Raw genomic sequence first — 14,662 nt, 5'->3', positions numbered from 1 at the left:
CATGCTGGACTATACAGGAGACACTCGTGAACTCCGTGAAGACCAAATGGGTAGCGTTCTTGAAATGAGCAGCTGTCTATTTGTAGAACTCTGGTAATAGCTTTGGAGTGGGTGGGAAAGAGCTTGGTTCCAATTTCCCCTCAAAGACAATTATTTGCTTCTGACGAGAATCCAAGCAACCAGTTGCCATTGAGAATGCAGTGATTGGTCAGCAAACGAAGCCTATAGGAAGAGCCTTCGGGTGCATTCCTTGTGACCCGTCCTAAGCCTGATGCTTAATTATGGGACCTCTCAGCTCCTCCCTCCCGCCTCGAGCTCCCTTTTGGCTTCTCACAAGGATTCCTGGGGACGATTCCCCGATGCTAGAGTACTTGGGGTCTGGGCCCGTAGGGAACACGTCAGCCTCCCTCCTCGGAGCGGGCCTGATACCGAGAGGGCGCCCGCGCGGCCCGGAGGCGGGAACCCAGGGGGCGAGGGCTCCGGCACCGCCCTGCCTCGCAGAGCAACTGCGCGGTAGTGCGCGGGGGCAGGCGCGGCCTCGGGCCCCCGGCACTGGCTGACCCAGCGCGTCAGCGAGGCCGCCCCCGTCGGCCCTCCCCCGGGCGGGGCCAGCCCCGACGGCGCTGAGTCAGCAACGCGAGGGGGGAGTTTTGTCCCTCCGCGGACCCCGTTTCTCCCGGCCTCAGCCTCCCCGCCGCCACCACCAAGCCGGTTTCCTTTTTCCGGCGCTCCGGGTGCGAGAGGCAAGTCCGGCTCTTTAGGCAGGGAGCCGCAGCGCAACCCCGGCGCTCGCCCGAGGACCCTGGAAGCTACCGTTACGCCGCCGGGCAGCGTGGGCGCCATGAGCAGCGCGGGTGAGGTGCCGCCGTCCCCCGCCGCGGTCCTCTCTGGAGGAGCTCCGCGGTCCCCGTGAGGCCCGGCGGCGGGGAAGGCCGGGGGCTGGGACCCTGGGCGATGGCGGGGAGGGAGCTTTCGGGGCGAGTTGGAGTGGCCTGGAGGGAGACAGCGCCTTGGAGGAGGATGCAGCTCATGGGCTTCCCCGCTGCAGCGGGCATCCCAGGATGCGCCTGCGAAGTTAGATCCGGGACGCGGGAGCCCCAGATCAGCCCTCTTCCCCCTCTTTTTGGCGTTAAAATCCCGTTTGGTCTCCCAACAGGACTGAATTCGGAGAAGGTAGCTGCTCTGATACAGAAACTGAATTCTGACTCCCAGTTCGTACTTGCCCAGAATGTCGGGACCACCCACGACCTGCTGGACATCTGTCTGAAGCGGGCCACTGTGCAGCGCGCGCAGCATGTGTTCCAGCACGCGGTGTCCCAGGAGGGCAAGCCAGTCACCAACCAGAAGAGCTCAGGTGTGGGCTTCAACTTCTCCCATACTTTCCTTGACCTTCCTGACAGCGTCCCATTTTGGTGTCTTATTTAAGAGTGGTCTTAAATTCGTACTGAAAGAACTGGTTGTAAATTCTTAGAGAGTGAGGCACAGGTACAGGCAGGTCTAAGAACATTACCCATGTGGTTTGTTTTGGTGTTCTGTGGCTTGTTAGCACATGTGGTTAGAATACTAAAGTGACATGTCCACGAGTATACGTTTGAGTGTAATTGACTATATTATGTTCCGATGTTTTGTGGTTTGTAGCCCATGTCTTGGAGATACATGGTTTTGGTCACAAAGCAGAATATGTGAAAAGGTTCATATCCTTGGAGGACTCCCCAGAAATGCCCCGAAGGCCCTATACTATGAAATAGAAAAGATACAATGTAATTACATTAAAATGCCATCAGATGTTACTTTTAAATTTGCTTCTTGGTTACAGTTGAAGCTAATGTGCTGATGGGCTCAGTTCCCACCAGTAGATCAATTTGTAATACAGAAAAAAGTTATATTCTCATGCCTTACTAGTCAAGAAGTCTCGTTTTGCTATCTGCTTTCTAGCACCACTCTCAGAAAAAAACAGGTATAGTGAAAGATTGGATATCCAACAATCTAAATAAGGAGCACATTCTCACAACAAAATTGTACTAAAAGGATTTTTCTAAAGTCTTTATCTACTTGAAGACCCCCAGTCTATCTATATGGACAGGAAGCACATCAGTGCTTGTTGAGAGTTGGTCAGAACTCACAAAGCACACATTTAACTTGAGTACATTTTATTGTATGTACATTTTACCTGAATAAAGTTGATTTTTTAAATGTTAAGGAAAAAATCAAGACCTTACAATAATTAATGTTTTGCTCTAGAAGAAAGTGCTTGGAGTGGTATGGGCTCTCAGGCTACAGATGATCCGGTTAGTAATGTCACAGTGGTCCTACATAGTTTAGATTGCAGTGATTTGTTAGGGAACAGGTCAGGTCTTACACATTTTGCAGTGTCACTTTTATACACAAAAGATCCAAATAGCATGTGAGCTATGTAGTTTATTTTCATGCAGTTTTCACATCACCAGTGCATCCAGATCCCTTCTACTAGAAATATATAGCATATAGAAGAGAGGTGACATACAGGTAAATCTAAGGTAAAGACTAATAGTAAGGCACTGGTGACTTTCAAAAAACACTGTAGTTAACTAGAGTTTTCTTCTTGTTACAAAATTATTTTTGTTTAATGTAGAATATTTGCAAATACCAAGTGAATATTTTTGCTGTATATTTGTCAGGTGTGTGTGTGTGTGTGTGTGTGTGTGTGTGTGTAATGTGGATTGATACCTTATGCATTGTTATGTAAGCTACCTATCTTTTTCACTTACCAATATATTATAAACGTATTTTCATATTAGTAAAAAAGTTATACCCAATACAAGTCAAAGTTTTTCCCTCAGAATTTTGCTTCAGAAAAGAGATAATTTCCCTATACTTAAGACCTTAAAGGATTTTTCTAATGGGCGCTCTCAGTTAATTTATTTTGAAGTAGAGTACAATTTGGGGAAGACGTTACTCTGAAAAACCTCAGATGCGTACTACCTTTGCATGCTTACAGAGATCCTTTGATTGAATCAGCTTTTTTTAAAAGGGGACAAATTAGAATAAATTGATGTTGCATATCATTGTAAATAGACCTTTTAAAGATCATTTAAGTCAGAACAGGAAGTGGTGACATGGAGTTTGTGATTATACACATACAGGACAAATGAATCTGATTATATAGTTGATGCTTGGCATAGAATTTTCAGGGACAGCATCATGCATGGATTCAAAACATTGACTCAAACATACTAGAGGAAGAGAGATGACGTGTGCTGACTGAAAGAGTGGATCTAATGATGGCACAGACACTGATGGCTAGGTACATGTGAAGAGTATGAATCAGTGTGGAAATGAAATGTGAAGTAGGAAAAACAGTACTTCTAAATCAATTTATGTTAACATGATTTTAAGTATATATTTAAATTTATAAAATATTGGCCGGGTGCTGTGGCTCATGCCTATAATCCTAGCACTCTGGGAGACTGAGGCAGATGGATCACTTGAGGTCAAGAGTTCGAGACCAACCTTGCCAACATGGCAAAACCCTGGCTCTACTAAAAGTACAGAAATTAGGTGGGTGTGGTGGCACGCATCTGTAATTCCAGCTACTCAGGAGGCTGAGACATGAGAATCAGGAGGCGAAGGTTGCAGCGGGCTGAGATTGCACCACTGCACTCCAGCCTGAGTGACAGAGTAAGACTCTGTCTCCTAAAAAAAATTTATTAAAATATTATGGGTAGACAATTTACTATTCCTATATGTTTCTAAGTGTTTATAAAATCCAGTTAGGGAAATATCTCCACTTTTTTGGCTTATCACTGGGAGAATGGAGTATTGACTTACGTTAAGGTCAGCCTATACCGAAGCATATACAATCACCCTATATTGAAGCATATTGGAATGCATATTCCAGATTAAAGGGTAGGGGCTTTTTATTTTTTATTTATTTTTTGAGACGGAGTCTCCCTCGGTCACCCAGGCTGGAGTACAGTGGCACCATCTCGGCTCACTGCAACATCTGCTTCCTGGGTTCAAGTGATTCTCCTGCCTCAGCCTCCTGAGTAGCTGGGATTACAGGTGCTCGCCGCCTTGCCCGGCTAATTTTTGTATTTTTAGTAGAGACAGGGTTTCACTGTGTTGGCCAGGCTGGTCTCGAACTCCTGACCTCAGGTGATCCACCCGCCTCGGCCTCCCAGGGTGCTGGGATTACAGGCGTGAGCCACCGCCGGATGGGTAGGGGCTTTTTAAAGCTTTTGCTAGGTATTGCCAAATTGCATTCAGGTATTTTATGCCTATTTAGATTCCTATCGAGATTGATAATGATGTTTATTTCCCCAAATGAAATATAAGAAATGATCTTTCCCCACTTAACAGGTATCTTATCATTAACTTTTACAACTGCTTCTTTGTCATTTGTATCTTTTTTGGCCACTGAATGATCTATTTGTGGTCTCTGTTCACAGTTTTCTAGCTATGTTTCTTTTTCTAATGTGATTTTCTTGGGTGATATGTAATGGATTCTTTATTTTATATGTAAAGAGTGTTTTTGTGTTAAAGATATTAAACCTTTGCACATATATTGCTAATAATAATTACCACCTTTCTTGTTTTGTTTTGTTTTTAATTTTTCTGCTCTTTCTGATTTACTCTTTCTGAATTGTCCAGATCTTGTCATGAGTTCATTGGTGGGAAATAACAGTTGGAGCAGTGCAGTCTATGTGAACCCTCATAATTTCTTTATGTGCTTTCTTGTTTCAGGGCGATGCTGGATCTTTTCTTGTCTGAATGTTATGAGGCTTCCATTCATGAAAAAATTAAATATTGAAGAATTTGAGTTTAGTCAATCTTACCTCTTTTTTTGGGACAAGGTATGGGACGGATCTGGCAAGATTCTTTTTGTATTGATTTCAGCATTGGTAGAGACTGCCTCTTCATTTGTTGCTTTTTCATTTATACCCTGCCCTTTCATAATGGGTGAGACACCTTTTATTCTGACTTCCAGAGTATCAAAAGTTGACTCTTTCAAAGGCAAGAACTGTTTTTGGTTGGTAGGTGGCTATATTTTGCTTGTCTATTTAAAATTTTAAATTTATATTCAATATTCAATTCAGTGTATCTCCCTTTTTAACATCTTTTTAGGTTATTTGTTCTTTTCTAGGACCTAATTTCCCTTCTCAAGTACTTGTCTGAAAAACAGTAAATAATGTTATTTCATTGTTTATTTATTTATGTATTTATTTATTTATTTTTTGAGACCGTCTCACCCTGCCACCTGGGCTAGAGGGCTGTGGCACAATCTCAGCTCACTGTAACCTCTGCCTCCCGGGTTCAAGCCGTCCTCTCAACTCAACCTCCCAAGTAGCTGGAATCACAGGCACATGCTACCATGCCCAGCTAATTTTTGTATTTTTAGTAGAGACAGGGCATTTCACCATGTTGGCCAGACTGGTCTCGAACTCCTGACCTCAAGTGATCTGCCTGCCTTGGCCTCCCAAAGTGCTGGGATTACAGGTGTGAGCCACCACTCCTGGCCATATTCCATTTCCTAATCTTCAAAATGTATATTACTGGCCTGGTTTAGTGGCTCATGCTTGTAATCCCAGCACTTTGGGAGGCTGAGGTGAGAGGATTGCTTGAGCCCAGGAATTCGAGACCAGTCTGGACGTGGCAAAACCCCGTCTGTACAAAAAATACAAAAATTAGCCAGGTGTGGTGGTGCACACCTGTCCCCCCAGCTACTTGGGAGGCTGAGGTAGGAGGATTGCTTGAGCCCAGGAGGTTGAGGCTGCAGTGAGATTGTACCACTGTACTCCAGTCTAGGCAACAGAGCATGACCCTGTCTAAAAATCAATAAATAAATAAACAAAATATATATTACATAGGTGCTCATTAAATGTTTATTGATTAAAGACTTTAGATATCAGGTTTTGTTTTAGCATTGAAATGTAAACACTGTACACATATACGCAATATATTGGAATACATACACAAGTATAAGAAACTTCACATATTCTGATGAAGTCAGATACTGATGTTTATTTACCAATTTTAGTTTAAAAATACTTATGGTTCTTGTTTCAGCATCACAAATACCCAAACTGGAGTGATACAGAAAAGATTAGCATGACCTCTATACAAGGATGACATGTAAATTCACTAAGGGTTCATGTTTTTAAAAATAAAACAAAAAACTATTATGTTGATTCCATGGTAATTCCAAGACTCCCATTCTGTTGATAATGCCAATAAAATTACTAACTCTTTTTTCTTTTAATTTTATTTAACTTTCTTTACTCTTTAGGTTGAGCGCTGTTATTTCTTCTTGAACGCTTTTGTGGACACAGCCCAGAGAAAGGAGCCTGAGGATGGGAGGCTGGTGCAGTTTTTGCTTATGAACCCTGCAAATGATGGTGGCCAATGGGATATGCTTGTCAATATTGTTGGTAAAAGTTCTTTCTTTAATGGAACTGAAACTCAGCATGATTAAGTAAGCCTGTAGTTAGACATGGGCCATTTCTTTGGTGATTATGTACAGAGTAGAATTGGTCTCCAAGAAGGTTATATCGTTATTTCTAAGAACCTTTAGTTCACATTCTCACCTATTAAGTGCCTTTCTTAAATGAGGAGTAAGGAGAGAGCTACTGTGAAGGATGGGTTGGAGAAGAAAAGGTAGTATTAAGTAGAACTAATTTTCCATGAAAAAATTGTTTTCTTCTCCATTGATGTAATCAGGAAACACATGAAAACTGTAGCTGTTTTAAAATGTCTTCAAAACATCTTTTGGGGAAGTCTCATCATGCTGAGCACTTCACAAAAGTATGATAGATACGCTTCATCTTGACCAAAAGGCTGAGAAGTGACAAAGCATAGTGGATAAAAAGAATAGAATTAATTCTAACATAGACAGATAAATATGCACATTAAAAACCTACTTAGGCTGAGTAAGGTGGCTCAGGCATGTAATCCTAGCACTTTGGGAGACCAGGGCAGGAGGATTGCTCAAGCCCAGGAGTTCAGTACCAGCCTGGGTAACATAGTGGGACCCTGTCTCTACAGAAAATAAAAAAATTAGCTGCACATGGTATCATGCGCCATAGTTGTGCTACTCAGGAGGCCAAGCCTGGGAGTTCAAGGCTGCAGTGGGCCAGGATTGTGTCACAGCACTCCAGTCTGAGTGACAGAGCAAAACTCTGTTTAAAAAAAAAACAGAAAAAAACCCCTGCTTAATAATATGAAGTATAAGATTTTCTGAATTAAGCCAGCAAAATATGGCCTATTTTTTGAAACAATCACTATTTTTGCCAGGGTTTCTAATCTTTTACCTTATTTAACACTGGAATTTGTTTTCTTTTAGAAAAATATGGTGTTATCCCTAAGAAATGCTTTCCTGAATCTTATACAACAGAGGCAACCAGAAGGATGAATGATATTCTGAATCACAAGGTACAATATATGAAGCAGGGTTGGATTGAGTTTAGTGTACTTTCCTTAAAGCTTACTTTTTAGAAGGGGTTCCTGGGTATTTCAGTGTATACTGTTTGTGTACAAAATAACTACTGATGTCAATGTCTGTCAAAAGCAATGTAGCTACATAATAACTTTAAAAATAATTAATATTAGAGGGTTTTTGCTTTAAAAAACTTCCACTTTTATTTCTGTTGATGTTAATGTCTTCTTAGGGGGATAGTTAGGAAATAAAGTCCCATGTCCAATTAATACTGGCCGCAAGCACTCAGGATGCTGTGTCTCTCACTTGGTTCCAGTGGAGGTGGGCTAGGACTGCTTTATGTGCTAGTAAAACCAAAAGAACTATTCGCAAGATTCCCTTAAAGAGTGTGCTGTGTTCTGAGACTTCCCCAGACCACATCAATGTGGTTTATCCACCCACTAAAGATTTGTTGTAGTTATTGAACTGCTTTTTATTTGCTTCATTATCTTAATGAATCATTGTGTCTTCTCTACATAACCAGTTTTCCCGAGGAGAATTATAATTCCTACAGGGATGCTGCTTTTCTAGCCAGGCCTCGTTTTTGAGAACTAGGAGTTGCCAGAATCTGCTGTCCTAATCCATGAGGCCAAAATTGGATTTTTCATCTCCCTGGGAGAAAGATTACATTTTAAAATAAACTATAGGTGTGTCTCCCCAACATTAGAAGTGGGCTATTTTCCACCCTGGAAACACTGGGGATTTTTATCCAAAGGCTAAAAGATCATTAATAATATGGCATTTGATTCCATTTGAAGTGAGAGCAACAGCTTCTTTAGCACTGTGGTTAAATTTCAGACTCACCTTTATCTTAGTGAAAAAATGAAATGAAAAAATGAAAATTTTATTGGGGGCTGGCATAACCATAGTCATAGTCAGTTGGCAGAGAAGGAAAAATGGACAGCTATTGAAATTCTAAGTAAAAATCTACTAGAGTAACATAGTGGCATAATTATCTTGTCTCCTGCTTTTTCTGAGTGATAGGCATTATGTAATCATGTGTTTTCCCCATGCCCAGACACATAAAACATCTTTATATGATGTTTGCAGAGCAGGAGCAGTTCCATCTAGTATTTTGGAGGAATAATGTATGCCTTTGCTCCTTATGGAAAGCATTTTTAGCTATGTGTTTAAGTGGACAAGTTGAAGAAAAACACATTTGCCTTTATGAACTTTGCCACGGGTCTGGCCTGAGTTATACTTCAAAATAGAACTTGCGTTGGTCTATGAGACTCATTTGTGATTGAATTTGGGTAACTGTTGGAGTGCTGAATAAGTTTCTGTCATAGATGAGAGAATTCTGTATACGACTACGGAACCTGGTACACAGTGGAGCAACCAAAGGAGAAATCTCAGCCACACAGGATGTCATGATGGAGGAGGTAATAACAAAATTTGGATTTTTTTGTGACCCTTCTAAACAACTCTCAGAATATTCCCATCTATTAAACTAATGATTAGGAAGCTTTAGTCATGGCAACGAACGTTTAGTTGAATTGAAAATTACTTATTTTACACTGAAAAAACTGAGATTAAAACTTACTTTGCCTTTTAGTATAGGACTTGGACTTAGGTTTTCTAATGGCTAGTTTAGTGGTCTGTATAATCATTCTTTTATCATTTCATAAATACTAAATACCTTCTATGAGTTTGGCACTGAGGAAACAGGTGAGAAAGACATAGTCACTGCTCTTAAAGAGCTCAGTCTCTTGGGAAAAACACATCTATAATTAGAATAAATCCTATGCTAGATGTGTAAAACTGATTTGGTGGTCATAGAGCAGGAAGTGACTAGCTCAGTGAGCTGAAGGTTTCATAGGGAAGATAGCTCTTGAAAGAGTAGTCAGAATTTACCAGGTAGATAACAAGACCATTCTAGGCAAAAGGAATTGTATGAACAGTGCCATGAACAGAGATAGAACCTTCAGGGAATCGTGTGGCTGAAACATAACTTTTGTCAGTATGATGGGTAGCAAATTAAGCTAGAAAGGTAGAGATACAAGGGATGTTGGATAGATGCCAGAACATTTGGCTTCTTTCTGTAGAAATAAAGACAGGGAGCTATTGATGGTTATATTTGTTAAAATAATGTATGTAAAAACATTTTGGAAAATGTAAAAATCACTAAAATATGTGGTGGTAATATTATTTATGATCAAGACAGTTAAGAATCTTTATTATTAATACTATCCATGTCCAGAATGAATATGCATAAAACTGAAATTGGTTTGAGAAAGAATAAATGTATCTGTTTGTCAGCCAGTGGGCCCTTAATTAGGCTTCGTTTCAAGACTGTATGGAGTTAAAATGGCCTACTTTTTTTCACTGCAGTGGAAAACACTAATGCTTCACTCCTGTTTTCCTTTAAATTTTAGAGACGCAGCATAGTGGAGTAGTGGAGGGTGTAATCTCTGAAGTCAGGCTATCTGAGTTCTAGTCTTCTCATTACTTAATAGCCATATATCCTGGGACAAGTTCCTTAAGCTCTAAAGACTCCGTTCATGTTTAACATGTCTAGCCTAGTGCTTGACGCAATAACTGTTTCTTAAATATTTGTTGAGTGGACAAATGCAGAAATTTCATTTACCAAATGCATGTAAATAATCTCATTTTTATCTCTTAAATTCTTATGGAAGAGAGGCATCTTAGTATAGTAGGAAAAAAATAGGCTTTGGAGTCAGACATACATGGGTTTAAATTCTGACTCTTTTACTTAACAGTCTGTGATCCTAGGTAAACCTGTCTGAGATTCAGTTCAGGATCTGAAATATTTTCCTTATTGGATTTTTGGGGAATCTGTCTTGCAGAGGCTATATCTGCTACATAATTTGCCTTTATTTAGGGTTAGATTAAGATGGTGGGGGCCAGGCACAGTGGCTCACGCTTGCAATCTCAGCACTTTGGGAGGCTGAGGCGGGCAGATCACAGGGTCAGGAGATCAAGACCATCCTGGCCAACATGGTGAAACCCCGTCTCTACTAAAATACAAAGAATTAGCCAGGTGTGGTGGTGTGCGCCTGTAGTCCCAGCTACTTGGGAGTTTGAGGTGGGAATCACTTGAACCGAGGAGGCGGAGATTGCAGTGAGCCGAGATCATGCCACTGCATTCCAGCCTGGCAACAGAATGAGACTCCATCTCAAAAAAAAAAAAAAGATGGGGGCATAGTAGGAATGAGGGTTCTGCAAACAGTTATGGAAAACGGCCTAGATAATACTTGCTGTAGATCATAAGCATCCTTTTGGCCTTTGATGTTTGCTTTAATGATCTTTGAACTAATGATGTGTCTAAGATTGATGTCCTCATCATTTGTAGAGCATGGTAATTGGCTGATAAGAATTAGGGCAGATATGTTTCACATGTTTTTTTCCTCCCCTACTCCTGCCTCTGAGAAATAGTAACATCCAACTTTACCAAGTCCTGAGTATGAGTATTTTATAGGATTATTTACTTAATGATTCTGCCTAAACTATTTACTACAGAATTCTGTGTGTAAGGGTTTTTCCCCCCTTAGAGACAGAGCTCACTTTGTTGCCCAGGCTGGAGTGCAGAGGCGCAGTCATAGCTTACTATTACCTTCAGCTCCTGGACTCAAGTGCTGCTTCAGCCACCCAGGTAGCTGGGACTACAGGTGCATGCCACCATGCCCAGCTCATTTATTTAAAAAATTGTGTAGAGATTCAATCTCACTATGTTTCCCAGGCCTATCTCCACCACCTGGGCTCAAGCAATCCTCCCACCTCAGCCTTCCAAAGATTGCATGTATTATAAAGTGTGAGCCACCATGCGTGGCCCTGTATATAAGGTTTTAAAATTTTTACAGTTCCCCAGATGACTTCTTTTCATTGAACCTGACTCTTTGGTAATGAAGAGTCTAGCTGCAGTTTTAAAGCCACAAATTAGTACCTATGATTTGTGTAACCTTGTAGGCAAGTCAAAATGATGACTTAATCAACAACCATGAAGCTCAGATAGCTTTGAATAAAATGTGTTTATGCTAAAGGCATTCTTACTGAGAAGTGAGGTGTAGACTGCTTGTTGAGATGACAGGCAAGGCAGATTTGTTTTGGAGATGTGTGGTTACCTCTATTGCAATGTTATCTCAGTGTCCATTTTTTTAGCCTGCAGATCCCCTTAAGATTATTAATGTATTCTCAGTTGGGCGCAGTGGCTTGTGCCTATAATCCCAGCACTTTGGGAGGTTGAGGCAGATGGATCACTTGAGGCCAGGAGTTCAAGAACAACCTGGCCAACATGGCAAAACCCCGTCTCTACTAAAATACGAAAAAAATACCTGGGCGTGGTGGTGCACGCCTGTAATGCCAGCTGCTTGGGCAGCTGAGACACGAGAATCACTGGAACCCCGCATGTGGCAGAGACCAAGATTGTGCCACTGCACTCCAGCCTGGGTGCCAGAGCAAGGCTCTGTCTCAAAAACAAAACAAAACAAAAAACTTTGTCTGTTAAAAAGCAAAACATAGCCAGGCATGGTGGTAACACTTGTAAATTTTTTGTTTTGTAACAAAAAGAATTCTCTTTTTTGTTTTGTGACACTTGTAGTGCCAGCTACTTGGGAGGCTAAGGCAGATCACTTGAGTCCACATGCCCAGGAGTTCAAGTGCTACCTGGACAACACAGTGAGACCTCATTTCTAAAATCAATCAATCAGTCCATCAAAGACCAAAAACAATATTTGTTGGTGCCACAAAAAGGGAAAAGAAGCCATTATGATTGACTTAGGAAATTCTATAGCAGTGGCTCTCAGCTATTAAAAACAATATATAGGCCTAACTTGTCCCAGATCCACAAAGTCAGTTTCCCTGAGAATAGAACCTAGTTATCTGTATTTTTATTTTAAAGACATCTTTGATTAAAAAATATTTTTTTAACATCAAATATATAAAATGTTCAGATGTGGTGGCATATGCTAGAAGGAGGCTGAGGTGGGAGGATCACTTGTGCCCAGGAGTTCTAGGCTGCAGTGAGCTATGATTGTCACCACTGCATTTCAGCTTGAGTGACAGAGCGAGACCCCATCTCAGAAACAAAAAATTTTTCAGGATATATTTTGGAAGTGAAGCTGTCAGGACTTGCTGATGAACTGGATGTGGAGGACGAGGAAAAGTACTGGGATAACGTCCTGGGATCTTGAAGGGTGGACTTACAGATAGGAAAGAAGGCTTTTTGGCAATTAGGGCAGTGTGAGGGAACCAATGTGTAGAAAAGGATAGCAGGTGTGAATGAGAGAAATAATAATTGAAGAAGCAAGGTTTTGGAAGAGAGAAAGAGTAGATGTGGTCTAAAGTAGTGCCATCAGACTTTAATGTGCACATGAATCACCTTGGGATCTTGTTAAGATGCAGATTGATTCAGTAGGTGTGGAGCGGGGCCAGATAGTCCACATTTCTGTTTCTTTCTTTGATAAAAACACCTCTAGAAGTAATCTCAAGATCATTTAACTATTATCATCTATATGAGTTCATTCCCTTTAACATCACAGAAGTGCCTATACTTTTAAAGTGTACCTTTTTATGTCTTTCTGTGCCCGAAAACATATTTAATGCCTCCAGAAGGCATCTGCTTTTTTGCCTGCTTTTGCAAGCTTAGGTGTTTTACTTTAAAAACAAACAAACAAACAAACATCTTTGCCCTTCCTTCATTCCCTACCAGAAAGTAGTAGAGAGCTGTCTTCCCTTCTCCTCTTCCTCTGTGAATAAATAGTCACTAAGGTAGGTTCCTTATTCCTTCTCTCCTATAACTGGCTCATTGTCCCACGGCACTGAACCTTTTTCAGAGTTGAGCTGTTTTCTGTGACTGCTTTAGTGTTCTCGTGACCATTCTATTCTTTGATCAATAGGTTGTTTTACCCTTGAGACTATTTTCTCCATCAGTAAAACTAAAAAAAGCTGGAGTAGGCTGTGCACGGTGGCTCATGTCTATAATGCCAGTGCCTTGGGAGGCCAAGGCAGGAGGATCACTTGAGCACCGGAACTTGAGACCAGCTTGGCCAACACAGAGAGACCCCATCTCTACAAAAAAAATGAAAAAATTAGCTGGATGTGTTGGCGCGTGCCTGTAATCTTAGCTACATGGTAGGCTGAGGCGAGAGGATCACTTGAGCCGAGGAGTTCAAGGTTGCAGTGAGTGCAGTGAGCTATGATTGCACCACTGCACTCCAGTCTGGGCGACAGAGTGACACTCTGTCTCTTAAAAAATAAGTTGGGGTAAATGATTGTAGGGCTTTGCATTTTATATAATAGAAGTAACTAATATTTTTACAGTGCTTTAGACTTTACTGTACTACTTTCTCAACAACCCAGTATTGCAAATACAAATGAAGACTTAAGATTCTGTCTCTTCTGCGGTGGTTTCAAGCACTGAAATCTTTTAGCCTTAACAGTGGAAAGGTAAAATTAGACATAGATAAGAACTTAGAGTACAAGCATGAGAGTTTGCCCCAATTCAACAGGCAATGAGAAGTCAGGAAGATTTTTGAGCAGAAGAATGACATGAAGTTTTGCTGTCTTTCAAGTAGTTTGGTTGTCATCTTCGAACTACCTTACTATTCTAACCTCTCCTTCTTTCTGTGTCTGCCTGTAGCTGCCTTAAAAAACTGTTTCAGGTTCTCAGGCTTCTAAGATTTATGCCTTACTCTCAACTGCTGCATCTTTCCTTCTTCCTCTCATTTGATGTCTGTCATGGGTATGGGAATTAACTTAAGTCCTGTATCATTTGTCTTTAAGTTGGGATCTACACTTACTTTCCCCTTATTTCATGTCTCATTCTTTTACCTTTCTCTCCTGATTCCGCTGCTTTTACCGTGTTGTACTTCAGCAAGTCGTTTAAAATAAACAGATCTCTCCATTAGAGAGATTTATTTTTTTATTTTTTTGAGATAATGTCTTGCTCTGTTGCCCAGGCTGGAGTGTAGTGTTACGATCACAGCCCACTGCAGCCTCAACCTCCCAGGCTCAAGTTATCCTCCCACCTCAGCCTCCCAACATGCTGGGATTACAGGCATGAGCCGCTGCATCTGGCCTGAAAATATTTTTAGAGATCAGTTACAGTGGAGCTCCTTTATAAAATGAGACTTGAGAGGAAAGACCCTTCTTTATAATTCACCTTCTTATGAAATATATTTAAACTGGAAATAGGGCTTGGACCTTTCTGGCACCAGCTGCAGTTTTTCCAGTTATAGGTTGCTAGAAAGGGAC

The 14,662-nt window shown here is 41.2% G+C and overlaps 1 protein-coding gene and 1 non-coding gene across 3 annotated transcripts in view; both read left to right on the top strand.

The window, feature by feature from the left end:
- Positions 1-685: 685 nt before the first annotated feature.
- The window catches only part of BLMH (bleomycin hydrolase), a 45,784-nt gene continuing 31,807 nt past the window's right edge, over positions 686-14,662 (top strand). Inside the window, exons 1-6 of one of the 2 annotated variants that reach the window (XM_003912555.4) lie at positions 686-854; positions 1,157-1,354; positions 4,723-4,832; positions 6,266-6,407; positions 7,319-7,407; positions 8,740-8,832. In XM_003912555.4, the coding sequence (XP_003912604.1) occupies positions 842-854; positions 1,157-1,354; positions 4,723-4,832; positions 6,266-6,407; positions 7,319-7,407; positions 8,740-8,832 (645 nt within the window). In that variant the 5' untranslated portion in view covers positions 686-841. Of the gene's footprint in view, positions 855-1,156; positions 1,355-4,722; positions 4,833-4,867; positions 5,013-6,265; positions 6,408-7,318; positions 7,408-8,739; positions 8,833-14,662 lie in introns of those variants that run through there. The other variant, XM_021928891.2, reaches the window with a different exon arrangement.
- LOC116271093 lies at positions 6,037-6,139 on the top strand. The gene has a single exon (XR_004179539.1). It is a non-coding gene; the product is annotated as a U6 spliceosomal RNA (small nuclear RNA).

The sequence above is a fragment of the Papio anubis genome, chromosome 17 (genome assembly GCF_008728515.1).
Source record: "Papio anubis isolate 15944 chromosome 17, Panubis1.0, whole genome shotgun sequence".
Lineage (NCBI taxonomy): Eukaryota > Metazoa > Chordata > Mammalia > Primates > Cercopithecidae > Papio > Papio anubis.
This window is presented reverse-complemented; position numbering and strand designations above follow the sequence as displayed.